This window comes from Oncorhynchus keta, chromosome 24 (genome assembly GCF_023373465.1).
Source record: "Oncorhynchus keta strain PuntledgeMale-10-30-2019 chromosome 24, Oket_V2, whole genome shotgun sequence".
NCBI classification, from domain to species: domain Eukaryota; kingdom Metazoa; phylum Chordata; class Actinopteri; order Salmoniformes; family Salmonidae; genus Oncorhynchus; species Oncorhynchus keta.
This window is the reverse complement of record NC_068444.1, coordinates 36410461-36426360: the sequence shown is the minus strand read 5'-3', so window position 1 is coordinate 36426360 and position 15900 is coordinate 36410461. Positions and strand designations below refer to the sequence as shown.

The window sequence follows — 15900 nt, the reverse complement described above, 5'->3', positions numbered from 1 at the left end:
AGTAACTGACGAGCAAAACATAGGGAATAGTTCACTCTGGGAAACTATCTACAAACAACTAAAGTCGGAAGTTTACATACACCTAGCCAAATACATTTAAACTCAGTTTTTCACAATTCCTGACATTTAATCCTAGTAAAACTTCCCTGTTTTAGGTCAGTTAAGATCACCACTTTATTTTAAGGATGTGAAATGTCAGAATAATAGTAGAGAGTGATTTATTTCAGCTTTTATTTCTTTCATCACATTCCCAGTGGGCCAGAAGTTTACATACGCTCAATTAGTATTTGGTAGCATTGCCTTTAAATTGTTTAACTTGGTTCAAACCTTTCGGGTAGCCTCCCACAAGCTTACCACAATAAGTTGTGAATTTTGGCCCATTCCTCCTGACAGAGCTGGTGTAACTGAGTTTGGTTTGTAGGCCTCCTTGCTCGCATACGCTTTTTCAGTTCTGCCCACACATTTTCTATAGGATTGAGGTCAGGGCTTTGTGATGGCCACTCCAATACCTTGACTTTGTTGTCCTTAAGCCATGTTGCCACAACGTTGGAAGTATGCTTGGGGTCATTGTCCCTTTGTAAGACCCATTTGCAACCAAGCTTTAACTTCCTGACTGATGTCTTGAGATCAATATATCCACATAATTTTCCTTCCTCATGAAACCATCTATTTTGTGAAATGCACCATCTCCTCCTGCAGCAAAGCACCCCCACAACATGATGCTGCCACCCCCGTGCTTCACGGTTGGGATGGTGTTCGTCAGCTTTCAAGCCTCCCCCTTTTCCTCTAAACATAATGATGGTCATTATGGTCAAACGGTTCTATTTTTGTTTCATCAGACCAGAGGACATTTCTCCAAAAAGTACGACATTTGTCCCCGTGTGCAGTTGCAAACCATAGTCTGGCTTTTTATGGCGGTTTTGGAGCAGTGGCTTCTTCCTTGCTGAGCGGCCTTTCAGGTTATGTCGATATAGGACTTGTTTTACTGTGGATATAGATACTTTTGTACCCATTTCCTCCAGCGTCTTCACAGGGTACTTTGCTGTTGTTCTGGGATTGATTTGCACTTTTCGCACCAAAGTACATTCATCTCTAGGAGACAGAACGCCTCTCCTTCCTGAGCGGTATGACAGCTGCGTGGTCCCATCATGTTTATACTTGCATACTATTGTTTGTACAGATGAACGTGGTACGTTCAGGCGTTTGGAAATTGCTCCCAAGGATGAACCAGGTCTACAATTTTTTTTCCTAAGGTCTTGGCTGATTTCTTCTGATTTTCCCATGATGTCAAGCAAAGAGGCACTGGGTTTGAAGGCAGGCCTTGAAATACATCCACAGGTATCTCCAATTGACTCAAATGATGTCAATTAGGCAATCAGAAGCTTCTAGCCATGACATAATTATCTGTATTTTTCCAAGTTGCTTAAAGGCACAGTCAACTTAGTGTATGTACATTTCTGACACACTGGCATTGTGATACAGTGAATTATAAGTGAAATAATCTGTCTGTAAACAATTGCTGGAAAAATGACTTGTGTCATGCACAAAGTAGATGTGCTAACCAACATGCCAAACCTATAGTTTGTTAACTAGAAATGTGTGGAGTGGTTGAAAAACGAGTTGTAATGACTCCAACCTTAGGGTATGTAAACTTCCGACTTCAACTGTACAAAACTTAAAAAGGGCCTCCTACATAAATAATAGCCAAAAGACACGAAGCGGAAACTAATACTCTAATAAGCAACTGTACAACTTTCAAAGCTCACAGATTTTACCCCCCATTTACAACCTAGCGATACAACAGAAGTACTCACTTTAGTCTGGAGTCCAAGGAATGGAAAATGAGGGAATAAGATAGACAGATGAGTATAGCAGGGAATGCAGGGTGAATCAACTAAATGCTATAGGCTGTACAACCAATAAATGCATGCTGCAATATCCGGTGGATGGCTGACCATATCAAAAACTATTTGCACGGCCATTGCATTGGCTTTGATCGGATAAGGAGGAAGCTACAACCCAAGAAAACAAAGTGAGCACTGAGGGCAACTTGAGCAGCGTACCACCCTCATAACCCTAGAATCCAGCCTATGCTCCATGTACTCAACAGCCTTAGCGATACAATTCATTATGTTTCACCAAGGCCCATATAAATAGTGGCTGCATTTACTTTAATTATCTTAAATTGACATTCATTTCCCCCTATTTTTCAAAGAGTTACCCAGTCTGGTTGGATTTTCTTTACTGTCCATCTTGAACAGTAAAAAAATCTAAAATAATAAAGATTCCAGATTGTATTCTCCTTGCATATAAAATGATATCATGTTAATGGCAGCGAGCGTATCTGGAAGGCAGGAAACTGCTGAGCCATGGAACCGTGATAACAGCTCTGCCCCGAATTACACTGAAACGCAGCATGTCTTTAACCTCCCAGATAAACTTAAAACAATGTCTACAGTAGCGCCTGTTTGACCAGGGAACCCAATCATGGCCAGGGAAATTGGTCCGATTCTAAATCAAAAAGAGAATTTCCAAGAACACTACAGGCCAGTCTAGGCCGCTCTGCCGCTCTAGGAGAGGCACAAAACAATGCCATCATCCTATACTCGCAAATCTAGAATAGTCCCAGTAAGCATAATTAAGTTTAAAGATACCTAGAATACATGTTTTCCAGACGTTGAAGTTAGGTACATTTTAGGTTCTGAAGGAAGGTGAAAATGCATATTTTCCAGACGTAATTATTATTATTTTTTTCTGGACATTGAAATCCGGTTAATTTTTGGTTCATAAAAAAGTTGTGTCATTTACAAAGGTCTATTTTCGGACCAAATCAAGGCCGGTCCAGACAGGACCAAATCTGAAATCAAACATAGACGTCTATGATTGGTTCAAGGCCCCCCCTCCCCAAAAGAAAGATGCCCAAAAGAGTGGCGCAGCAGTCTAAGGCACTGCATCACAGTGTTAGAGGCATCACTACAGATTCGGGTTTGATCCCGCACATTGGTGCGGCTGGCTTCCGGGTTAAGTGAGCAGTGTGTCAAGAAGCAGTGTGGCTTGGCAGGGCCGTGTTTCGGAGTGACGAATGGCTCTCGATCTTAACCTCTCCCGAGTCTGTACGGGAGTTGCAGCGATGGGACAAGACTGTAACTACCAATTGGGGAGAAAAGGGGGGAGGGGGCTGTAGCCCAAAATAAATTGTGATACAAACTGAAGACCACTGCCACTGATCATGACAATTTAGCCCATAGGGTGAAATAGACATCAGATGTGAGTAGCCTGATTGTCTATTTGTTGTATGGTGTTTGTTCAAATGTCAGCGCATTTTAAAATATTTTTTATTGGGACCCATTTAGGTTGGGCTATTTAATCTGAGAATTGTGCATGATGTAAGAATTGTCCATCTCGTTGCATTGCACACATTTTATCTTCAGCCTGTAGGCTACAGCAAAGGCTACATACTATTTCTACCATATTATATATCTGCTACATGATTTGTAAGATGATTATTTGACAGAATGTTGATGGAGCACAGCAGTAATGAGACCAGCCACACATACAGCTGATGAAACTGTGGGTTTGCACAACCGAATCATTTCTGCAACAAAGCATCTCAGGGAAGCTCAGAAAGCATCTCAGGGAAGCTCATCTGCATGCTCGTCATCCTCACCAGGGTCTTGACCTGACTGCATTTCGGCTTCGCCACCGACTTCAGTGGACAAATGCACACCTTCGATGGCAACTGGTATGCTGGAGTAGTATCCTCTTCACGGACCCCGGTTTCAATTGTACCGGGCAGATGGCAGAGAGCGTGTATGGGGTCATGTGGGAGAGCGGTTTGCTGATGTCAACCTTATGATGTCATTTACAAAATAGCCTCCAATACCGTACTCAATAAATTGGATGCAGTCTATCACAGTGCCATCCGTTTTGTCACCAAAGCCCCATATACTACCCGCCACTGCGACCTGTACGCTCTCGTTGGCTGGCCCTCGCTTCATACTCGTCGCCAAACCCACTGGCTCCAGGTCATCTACAAGACCCTGCTAGGTAAAGTTCCCCCTTATCTCAGCTCGCTGGTCACCATAGCAGCACCCACCTGTAGCACGCGCTCCAGCAGGTATATCTTTGGTCACCCCCAAAACCAATTCCTCTTTGGCCGCCTCTCCTTCCAGTTCTCTGCTGCCAATGACTGGAACAAACTACAAAAATCTCTGAAACTGGAAACACTTATCTCCTTCACTAGCTTTAAGCACTAGCTGTCAGAGCAGCTCACAGAATACTGCACCTGTACATAGTCCATCTATAAATTAGCCCAAACAACTACCCCTTCCCCTACTGTATTTATTTATTTATTTTGCTCCTTTGCACCCCATTATTTATATTTCTACTTTGCACATTCTTCCACTGCAAATCTACCATTCCAGTGTTTTACTTGCTATATTGTATTTACTTCGCCACCATGGACTTTTTTTTGCCTTTACCTCCCTTATCTTACCTATTGAATTTATTGAAAATGACTGATTTCCTTATATGAACTGTAACTTAGTAAAATCTTCTAAATTGTTGCACGTGACGTAAAAATTCCACAGTGTATGTTGTTGGAGGTGGTCAGTTTAGCTTGGAAAATGCCTCCCTTGTCAATCTTCCGCCATAGGCTAACCGCATAATCCTGCCTGATGGGCGGGGCCGGCCCCGAGGACACACATGACGGAATTTGTTGGGATATATCATAACACTTACATGGCACTGTCCCCAAGCTCTTCGTAAAGGTTGTTGGTGGCGGCACCCACTGATTTGCCTGTAGGGAGGGCCATTTGGATCCGGGCAGTTTTAGCACACTCCGCTTGTCTCCTTTAGTAGTACCATGGAGAGAAAGTCAACCAAGTTACGTTAAGTCACAGCATCAGCATATTCGAACAGGACACTGCTACATTATACATGCACATCACTTGGTAAGCAGTGTTATAATATGCTCAAATAAACCAATTTTGCCGGCACATTTCTTATTTATAGGCCTCCGACTGCAATTTAAGGGAGTGTATAAAAACAGGTTATGCACAATTTATTTGTTTTAGATTTCATTGACTTCCCTGGTCCCAAACATTTACTTAGAAAACAGTTGAATGTGAATGAAGGTGTCCAAATAAAGGCCATAGAAATAAGTAATAACGACAATAATACTCACTCTTTGAATCTGTTGATAATGAAAGGAAATGAGAGAGAGAGAGGAAGAAAGAGAAGGGTGTTAGTAACAGCGAAGGGCAAATTACAGACAAAATGCTTCTTATAATCATTGTCTTGATACAAAAATAAAGAGAGTGAAAGAATTCACTGTAGGTTAAGCCAATCTCCTGAACCCGAGACACTGAAGAAGATGACACTGAGGATTCTCTTTTCATCTGTTTAACATCCATCCATCCCTTGAATTTGTGACAGCCTTCAGTCTAGACTTCCCGGCTTAGTTCGCAGGCTCAGAGAGGAGGGAGAAAAACCTCCCCAAACGGCAACAATCAGTCTGCGGTGTTTGTCTGCTCTGACATTAATTCATGTGCTTTTACGCTGTATAAATAAACAATTATGCCGGCTCTCAAAGGCGTTTCCATGGTAAATTGTGGAGTGAAAGCTAGCTTCCTCCTACAATTATGGGTATTAGGGAGAGCCTCTGGGGGCTGGAGAGCAGGTAGCTTGCTGTCTAAACCCCTGTGTCTACACTAATGTCTCTATCTGCACCAGTACTTGTGCCTGATGCCCTATTCCCTATGTCCTGCCCTGTGTCCTAGTCATACTCCCCTTTCGCACAAGCAATTCCCATTTGACACAATGTACTTCCAATAAAGCAACTGAACTTCGAACTGTTCTTTTTACTCACTGCTTGTAGGTGATGATGACGATGAGGATGGCAGGGATGCAGCAGAGGATGATGATGATGGCTAGGGCGAGCAGCGCCCCCTCTGTGTAGCCCACGGTCTGCACGGCCTTCTTCACACTGGTCACCACATCCGGTGTGCGGATCTCTAGGATCCTCCCGCCTCGGCCCAGGTACGGCTGGAACTCCTTGTTGATGTCCAGCAGCTTCCCGTCCAGAAACCTTGGATGTAAACAGACAATATATACAGTACAGTTTCACACACACACACACACGGACATCATCATCTTTATCACTACCCATCATTCTCATCGTCAGTCAAAGACTGCCTGGAGTTTTTCCTGATCACCTTATCTGAGCTGACCGGGCCTTCGTCAGGAAAGGTCTCATTGCAAAATGAAGCCCGTTGCCGAAACAAAGACACTTCTGACAAGTTATTTGAGGAAGACAGGATTGCTTCACATCACTCTCTCACGTGAGTATCTTACCTATATAATCGCAACATGTAAAGTGTTGGTCCCATGTTTCATGAGATTAAATAAAAGATCCCAGAAATGTTCCATACGCACAAAAATCTTATTTCTGTCAAATGTGCACAAATTTGTTTACGTGGCTGTTAGTTAGCATTTATCCTTTGCCAAGATAATCTATCCACCTGACAGGTGTGGAATAACAAGAAGCTGATTAAGCAGCATGGTCATTATACAGGTGCTGGGGACAATAAAAGGCCACTCTAAAATGTGCAGTTTTGTCACAAAATACAATAACACAGATGTCTCAGGTTTTGAGGGAGCATGCAATTGGCATGCTGACTGCAGGAATATCCCCATTCCATTTCTCTAACATTTCAAACATCGTTTTAGATCATTTGGTAGTACGTCCAACCGCACTCACAACCACAGACCACGTGTAACCACTCCAGCCCAGGACCTCCACATACAGCTTCTTCACCTGCGGATTCATCTGAGACCAGCCACCCGGACAGATGATGAAACTGGGGAGTATTTATCTTTGTAATAAAGCCCTTTTGTTGGGAAAAACTCATTTTGATTGGCTGGGCCAGGCTCCCCAGTGGGTGGATCTGGCTCCCAAGGCCCACCCATGGCTGCGCCCCTGCATTTCATGTGAAATCCTTAGATTAGGGCCTAATGCATTTATTTCAATTGACTGATTTCCTTATATGAACTGTAACTCCGTAAAATGGTTGAAATTATTGCATGTTGCGTTTATATTTTTGTTCAGTATATTTATTGTCAGATCTCATTTTGCTCTTTTGTAGCTTTGGCAACTGTGTTTTATATCCCAGTTCGCTCCTGTCACTGTAGGCTGTACAGCCAATCCCCAACCCTTGGCTGCAACCCTTTTAATTTAGTGGACCCTGAGCACACAACCCATGTGGAATTCCTGATCTCTGGCAGCGTTTGGAACTACCGATCTATGGTGAAGAACACAGAGTTCATCTCAGCTGCCCTTCAGTCCCCTTGACTTTTTGGCCCTGAGCCAAGTAAACCCCCCCGGTCAAACCCTCCCCTAACCTGAATGATGCTGGGTCAGTTGTGCGCCACCCTATGGGACTCCCGGTCAAGGCCAGTAATGACACAGCCTGGGACCGACCACCAGGCTGTAGTGATGCTGCAACACTGATATGCAGTGCCTTAGACTGGCAGTCAATCTCCTTGCCTCTTTTGACCTCACCCTTCCCCTGTCCCCTCCCACTCCCAAGGCTGGTCAATAAGCTTGACCTCATCTTTACTGGAGGCTGTTTGCCTACTAATCTCACTGCATCCCCCTCCAGGTCTTATTTGATCCTCTTCTGTCTCCCTTTCCTCCAACCCTAGCCACTCAGACCCTACCCAGATTGTCATGCGCTGTCGCAAGCTTCGTTCTCTCTCTCCCCCACTACTCTCTTATCATCTCTCCCTTCTGCTAAATCATTCAACCCTACTCTCCTCCCTTTCTGCATACTACGACTCACACAGTCCCCTTTCCTCCTGGCCAGTCTCGGCCCTTACCTTCTGGCCAGTCTCGGCCCTTTCCTCCTGGCCAGTCTCGGCCCTTTCCTCCTGGCCAGTCTCGGCCCTTTCCTCCTGCTCTGTTTCCTTCTGCTCTGCTGAATAGCCCATTGCGAGCTTACAGAACAGGGCTGCGGGCAGTGAAAATGGAGGAAAACTAAACAATCATCCTTCCACTCCCTCCTCTCTACCTTCTCTTTCTCTGTATGCGCTGCTAAAGCCACTTTCGATCACTCTAAAATAACCCCAGGAAACTCTTTTCCACCTTCTCCACCCTCCTTAATCCACCCCTCCCCCCTCCTCCCTCTCTGCGGACGACTTTGTCAGCCACTTTGAAAAGAAGGTTAACGACATCCGCTCCTCATTCACTCAGCCTATTGAGTCCACTGCTCCCACTCACACAGAACTACCCTACTCCTTGACCTCTTTCTCCCCTCTCTCTCCAGACGAAATCCTGTGACTAGTGAGGTCCGGCCACCCGACAACGTTCCCGCTCAATCCCATCCCCTCCTCCAGACCATCTCTGACCAGACCTCCCATTCCTTACTTCCTCAACTCATCCCTGACCAGCCGCTGAGTCCCCACTAAGTTCAAAATGTCAAAATGGCCCGAGTCGCTCCCGCCTCAAGAAACCAACACTCGACTCCTCCAACATCAAAACCTACAGACCAGTATCCCTTCTTTATTTTCTTTCCAAAACACTTGAGTGTGCTGCCTCTGACCAACTTTCCTGCCATCTCTCTCAGAACGATCTTATTGACCCTAACCAGTCAGGCTTCAAGACGGATCACACCGTCTGGTGTTCAACCTTCCCAAGTTCTCCCATATCACCCCACTCCTCTGCACACTTCACTAGCTTCCAGTCGAAGCTCGCATCCACTACAAGACCATGGTCCTTGCCTACGGAACAGCAAGAGGAGCTGGCCCTCCCTACCTTCAGGCTATGCTCAAACCCTACACCACAACCCGAGCACTCTGGTGTGCCATCTCTGGTCTCCTGGCCGTCCCACCCCTACAGGAGGGTAGCTCCCGGTCAGCCCAGTCCAAGCTCTTCTCTGTTCTGGCACTCTGATCAATTTCCCCCTGAAGCTAGAACAACATAGTCCCTGCCCATCTTCCAAAAACATCTGAAACCCTACCTCCTCAAAGAGGATCTTAAATAATCTCACAGCCCCCTGCAAAAAAATATTGCACTTTTCTGATAGCTACTTTAATGTAAGTCACTCTGGATAAGCGCGTGTGCTAAATTACTAAAACGTAAAATGTAAAAACTAATGGCTCTAGTCATAACTATATGTATGAGAACAGCAGTAGTTGTGCATCTCTGAATGTTGTTATATTTATTTTTGGGGTCATTGAAATGACCGAATCGATAGAACATGGCTCAGAGATAAATATACAGTGGGGAGTACAAGTATTTGATACACTGCCGATTTTGCAAAGCATGTAGAGGTCTGTAATTTTTTATCTTAGGTACACTTCAACTGAGAGACAAAAATCCAGAAAATCACATTGTATGATTTTGAAGTAATTAATTTGCATTTTATTGCATGACATAAGTATTTGATACATCAGAAAAGCAGAACTTAATATTTGGTACAGATACCTTTGTTTGCAATTACAGAGATCATACGTTTCCTGTAGTTCTTGACCAGGTTTGAGTGGAGAACAGGAGTGCTTCTTAAAGAAAAACTAACAGGTCTGTGAGAGCTGGAATTCAAATACTTATGTCATGCAATAAAATGCAAATGAATTACTTAAAAATCATACAATGTGATTTTCTGGATTTCTGTTTTAGATTCAGTCTCTCACAGTTGAAATGTACCTATGATAAAAATGACAGACCTCTACATGCTTTGTAAGTAGGGAAAACCTGCAAAATCGGCAGTGTATCAAATACTTGTTCTCCCCACTGTATATAACAATGGAACACTACAGAGTGTGCAACACCTTACTCCCTATAATGCCTGGAATCATAAATGACAGGTGTGGGGGGCCCACTGCAACACAATCCTGTTGCCGTTGTTCACCAGGTCTATTAGACATGATCCCGAGCTGCAAGAGGCAGAGGGGTGGTTAGATGAACACTGAGCCTGCTGTGTAGAGCTGGTAGGAAGCAGTAGCGGGTTGACAGCCAGTTGAATGGCAGAACTAGTGCTGCTGTCGTACGAGGGCATGAGGAGGTTGGCTCTCTAATGAGGGCCTGACTGCAGGGTAACGGGAAACAAAAGAACCCTGGTGAGTGGTGACATTCCCCCCCCTGCCACACACACACCTCTGTCTGCCACTGGGTAAACACCTGCTCCACGGGGGAATGGTGTATCTAGATACTACAAGGGGTGGCTCTGTCTGGCACTGGGTAAACACCTGCTCCACGGGGGAATGGTGTATCTAGATACGACAAGGGGTGGCCCTAAGGGACAATCCCTTATTGTGACCTACTTTGTCCCTCAGGGCCACTGTAGTGACCGGCTACTACTCACTTGAATAGCTCCTGGCGTGAGATGGCCCGGTTGGTCAGCGGGTCGATGGCGTAAACCATCAGGTCCGACTTGGAGTAGTCCTCCTGCTCGAAGCCGTCGCCGAACCGCTGTGGCCCGATGGACTCCACCACCACTTTTGCCCCGGGAATCTGGTCCTGCACATAGCGCTCCAAGACCCTGCAGAGGGAGTGGAAGGAATAATCAAGTGCTTTGTATAAGAACAAGGTGACAGCAGGATCTCTGGGAAAACGGTGAATGATATGTTTAACCCAAATGGTAAGAACGTACTGCAATTCATAGTTGCTACACCGACCTGTAGCTGTATTCTATTTCCCCACTTGACCCTGAGCTAACGCTGCCTCAACTGTTTAAAAAGAAGAGGCCTTGACTGAATGGATTCAGGCTCACTGAAAGGATTTCTCAGTCAGAGGATACGTCCTTGATCAGTACATGAATCAGGGACAGTGGTTAGAATGAGGTTGTGCATTGCATTTGCAATGGAAAAACATGACAACCTATATCCTCCTTGGGACCGTCAGCAACTATAAAAGAGTCAATTCCCACACGTTTCTATGACCCTGTCAAAATCACCTCTCGCTCCAGAATTCTTAATTGAAGCATCTACAATAGAATCAGTTCAAGGCGAATGCATCTTAAATGGCACGCTGTTCACTATAAAGTGCACGACCCACTGTACCAGCATAGGGCTCTGGTCAAAGGCAGTTCACTATATAGGAAAGAGTGGCCAGTTCAGACACAACCCTTGTTTGGTGGTGGGCGTCTGCAGCCGGGAGCTCTGATCTGAGCGGGACGGCAACGGCAAAATAGGCATTGAAACAAGCTCACCCCCACCTCAGAGGAACAGGAGACAGCCAGGGAGCCACTGACACTTTCCCTCTCTCCCTCATTTGCAACTTAGCTTCAGAGAGAAGTTGGATGCCTTTCTGATCACAATGCTAATAGCTAAGCAGTAAGCTCAAGACAAGGATGGAACCATCATTGAGTGGCTGTGTGAAGTGTATGACAGAGCTCTGACAGAGCTGTGGAGACAGGTGGTGAGCGGCTCTAACGGAAACTGAAGGAAGGCTCTAACGGAAACTGAAGGAAGGCTCTAACGGAAACTGAAGGAAGGCTCTAACGGAAACTGAAGGAAGGCTCTAACGGAAACTGAAGGAAGGCTCTAACGGAAACTGAAGGAAGGCTCTAACGGAAACTGACGGAAGGCTCTAACGGAAACTGAAGGAAGGCTCTAACGGAAACTGAAGGAAGGCTCTAACGGAAACTGAAGGAAGGCTCTAACGGAAACTGAAGGAAGGCTCTAACGGAAACTGAAGGAAGGCTCTAACGGAAACTGACGGAAGGCTCTAACGGAAACTGAAGGAAGGCTCTAACGGAAACTGAAGGAAGGCTCTAACGGAAACTGAAGGAAGGCTCTAACGGAAACTGAAGGAAGGCTCTAACGGAAACTGAAGGAAGGCTCTAACGGAAACTGACGGAAGGCTCTAACGGAAACTGAACGAAGGCTCTCACGGAAACTGAAGGAAGGCTCTAACGGAAACTGAAGGAAGGCTCCTACAACATTAATTTGAGCAGACGTCAAACAGCGGGACGCCGTTTCATCTCGACAGAAGGCAGCGATGAAACCAACACTGCACACTGATTCATACAGCCCCCCCCCACCACCAAACACCTGCATGCCTGGGAAAGGGCCAAAGATAAGTGTCTGCATATCAAGTATAGGAGACGGCTATAAGCACAGTTGCGACTTGACTGTTAAAATATGGATTATAAGATCTCTTAGATATCTTCTACGTTACCCGAGGAGCTTGTCCTTGTTCTGTTCCACCACTGTAGGAGCAACGTTGGAGACCACCACCTGCATATCCAGCAGATTCACCACAGATACCTGGGAAACAGAGGTCAATCAAAAGGATCAATGGTACAGACACAAAACAAGCATCTGTTTCCCTCCCCTCCCCAACTTCTACAAATAAGCTTTAATGTTGGACAGCAGGCTAAATCACACAGAAAATCTCCTTGTAGTTTGTGCAGTGCCCATGAAATGAAGCTTCCCATTGGAATTAGATGAACTTAGCCACAGCGTGGTTCCTCTCGTTCAGGCAAGGCTCTGGCCCAGCCAGCCTCTTATTTCATTAAGAGCAAAGGGAGTCAAATAGGCTGCAATGTATAATCAATGGTCCCCATCTGCCCTGGGACAGTTCAATTTGCAACAAACTGGGAAGAGGCCAGCACAGAAGGAACACACATTCATCTACTCTCTCAGGGATAGCTAGCCTATCTACCACAAGGCTGGCACAGGACATGGACCATTGATTAGCTGGAGTATCAACACCATGCTTTTTTTTTTACAAATGCAATTCCTATGGGAAGCTTTTGAGTGTGTATTTTGGGATGGCTGGGGTGTTTAATGCCAATATACACCTGGGGAATGGAGATATTGATATTGTGGATATCGACACACTTAATGTTGGTCCCTCAGTTATTTTTAAAAGAGCCATAAGCTGGAATTGATCAAGGCTGGCAAGGCGGCTATGAACATTTAGCTGGCACTGATAGTACTTCGCATTGAACAAATAGAAATAGAACGGCTAGAACAGACATTCCCTTTCAATACTCTGGGAGCAGGAAGAACTCACCACCACCTCTGCCTTGCTGCTCAGCCCCCCCTCGCCGTAATTGTCAGTGGCGACCACTTCAAACTTGAAGTAGGACCGTCGCATGTTCCTGTACATAATGGCAGTCTTGATGACGCCGGTGTAGGGCTCGATGACAAAGCCGTCCTTGCCGTCGGTGGTGGGGGGGATAATAATCCTGTATTGCATGGAGCTGTAATTCCCTGTGTCCTTGTCCAGAGCCTGAGACAGACAAACACAGACACAAAGGATTCAAGAGGTTCAGACACAGCAGTGTCATCAACAACAACACAACATCAAGATACAGATCAACTCATCCGGCGAAAATGAAAGGGCACATATAGATTTTTGGGGCAGTTGTAGTTCTCAATTCTTGCTGTAGGGGGAGTCTTTGAGCTGCGAGCCACTCTCTAACAGAGAAACTCCTGTCAATCTTGCCCAGCTGATTTCACCATTTGCCACGTTGCTCTGCAGTGACATTGATTTATAATACCTTTCGACGACTGGGACTGAGTGTGACAGCACTGTGCCCTGCCCCGCCGGAGTCATTAATACAAATTAGATATTTTCTATATTCCGCAAGATTCATTCAACTCAATCGTACACCACAGGCTAACACTATATATCTAAAGGTTCTTTGGTAACAGATTCCACCACCTGGGTTAGTTATTGGTGATACCAGACCAGACCAGGAAAGAACACATCAGTCTATGAATGCAGAGTGAAAATGTGGCACAGAGACAGCGCAAGCGGAGAAAGGAGAGCCTTTGACTGTGTTCTGAAAGAAATCCCAACCTGTTTGAAACTGTGGATCAGATTTGAGGCTGATTTGCTGTGAAACCCTCATGACATTGGATTTGTTCTTTGCAGAGATTCCTCTTTGTTCTCCTATATTTACAGAGACACGAATGCATTCCTCCAAAACGACTGATACTAACGATCAGACAACATGTGTCGCTCAGACGACGAGTCGTTATTTATTTCTACATTGCCACTTCTCACTTCTGTCTCTCGTTCTCTCCCCACATGAAAAAAATACTATAATATTCACTGTGGTGTTTTTGTGGACTTTACTGTAGTATTTACTGAAGTGTTTTTGCAGACATTACTGTAGTATTTACTGAAGTGTTTTTGCAGACATTACTGTAGTATTTACTGAAGTGTTTTTGCAGACATTACTGTAGTATTTACTGAAGTGTTTTTGCAGACATTACTGTAGTTTTTACTGAAGTGTTTTTGCAGACATTACTGTAGTATTTACTGAAGTGTTTTTGCAGACATTACTGTAGTTTTTACTGAAGTGTTTTGCAGACATTACTGTAGTTTTTACTGAAGTGTTTTGCAGACATTACTGTTTTGCAGACATTACTGTAGTTTTACTGAAGTGTTTTTGCAGACATTACTGTAGTATTTACTGAAGTGTTTTTGCAGACATTACTGTAGTATTTACTGAAGTGTTTTTGCAGACATTACTGTAGTATTTACTGAAGTGTTTTTGCAGACATTACTGTAGTATTTACTGAAGTGTTTTTGCAGACATTACTGTAGTATTTACTGAAGTGTTTTTGCAGACATTACTGTAGTATTTACTGAAGTGTTTTTGCAGACATTACTGTAGTATTTACTGAAGTGTTTTTGCAGACATTACTGTAGTTTTTACTGAAGTGTTTTGCAGACATTACTGTAGTATTTACTGAAGTGTTTTTGCAGACATTACTGTAGTTTTTACTGAAGTGTTTTGCAGACATTACTGTAGTTTTTACTGAAGTGTTTTGCAGACATTACTGTAGTATTTACAGACATTACTGTAGTATTTACTGAAGTGTTTTTGCAGACATTACATTACTGTAGTATTTACTGAAGTGTTTTTGCAGACATTACTGTAGTTTTTACTGAGGTGTTTTGCAGACATTACTGAAGTGTTTTGCAGACATTACTGTAGTTTTTACTGAAGTGTTTTGCAGACATTACTGTAGTTTTTACTGAAGTGTTTTGCAGACATTACTGTAGTATTTACTGAAGTGTTTTTGCAGACATTACTGTAGTATTTACTGAAGTGTTTTGCAGACATTACTGTAGTTTTTACTGAAGTGTTTTGCAGACATTACTGTAGTATTTACTGAAGTGTTTTGCAGACATTACTGTAGTATTTACTGAAGTGTTTTGCAGACATTACTGTAGTATTTACTGAAGTGTTTTGCAGACATTACTGGAGTTTTTACTATGGTGCTTTTGTTTTATTATCTTTGACATAGAAGTGGAGGCTTTTTTGTCTTTCAGGAAGCCTGTAGGAAAAATAGGAAGAGCAACATTTCCATAACCTGTAGGTTGGTCATACTAAGGACTGTTCAGAGCTTCTGTTCTTTTCTATAAACTTGAGATAATTTGGTTTATACTTGGCATGTAGGTTTCTCACTTATGGGTGGCACAAAATGCCCCATGCGGGAGGGGAATGGGCAGGGTACATGCAAATTAAATACTGTAATATTTACTATAGTTTTTTAAAAAGTGTAGTGTTTTTGCGGACGTTACTGTAGTATTTACTACAGTGTTTTTTTTGTTGTAGATAATACTGTAAGCATGTACTGTGGTATTTACTGTAGTATTGTACAGTATACTGCAACATTCTATAATAAGTACTACACATGAATGAAGGATACTACAGTGTATAGTATAGCATTCTACAGTATAGTACAGTTTACTACATAATTATGTAGTAAGTACTGTAGTATTCCATAGTAAACTGTAGTATTTTTTCATGTGTGTCCATCTATCCCTTCTTCAGGTTATACACCACTCCACAGGGGGTTTAGATTCCTTCTTTCTCCCTAAAAAACTATTTAAAGAAGGATTTCAAAGTAGATTAGTCTAATCTTAGGGATACT

The 15900-nt window shown here is 43.8% G+C and overlaps 1 protein-coding gene across 1 annotated transcript in view; it reads right to left on the bottom strand.

Annotated features, from left to right (window-relative positions):
• The window catches only part of pcdh15b (protocadherin-related 15b), a 219146-nt gene that overhangs the window by 20869 nt on the left and 182377 nt on the right, over positions 1–15900 (bottom strand). The window contains exons 29-34 of the mRNA XM_052478256.1: positions 13019–13237; positions 12179–12267; positions 10362–10538; positions 5870–6088; positions 5186–5194; positions 4741–4851 (exon numbers count right to left, since the gene is read on the bottom strand). Of these exons, the coding sequence (XP_052334216.1) occupies positions 4741–4851; positions 5186–5194; positions 5870–6088; positions 10362–10538; positions 12179–12267; positions 13019–13237 (824 nt within the window). The remainder of the gene's footprint in view (positions 1–4740; positions 4852–5185; positions 5195–5869; positions 6089–10361; positions 10539–12178; positions 12268–13018; positions 13238–15900) is intronic.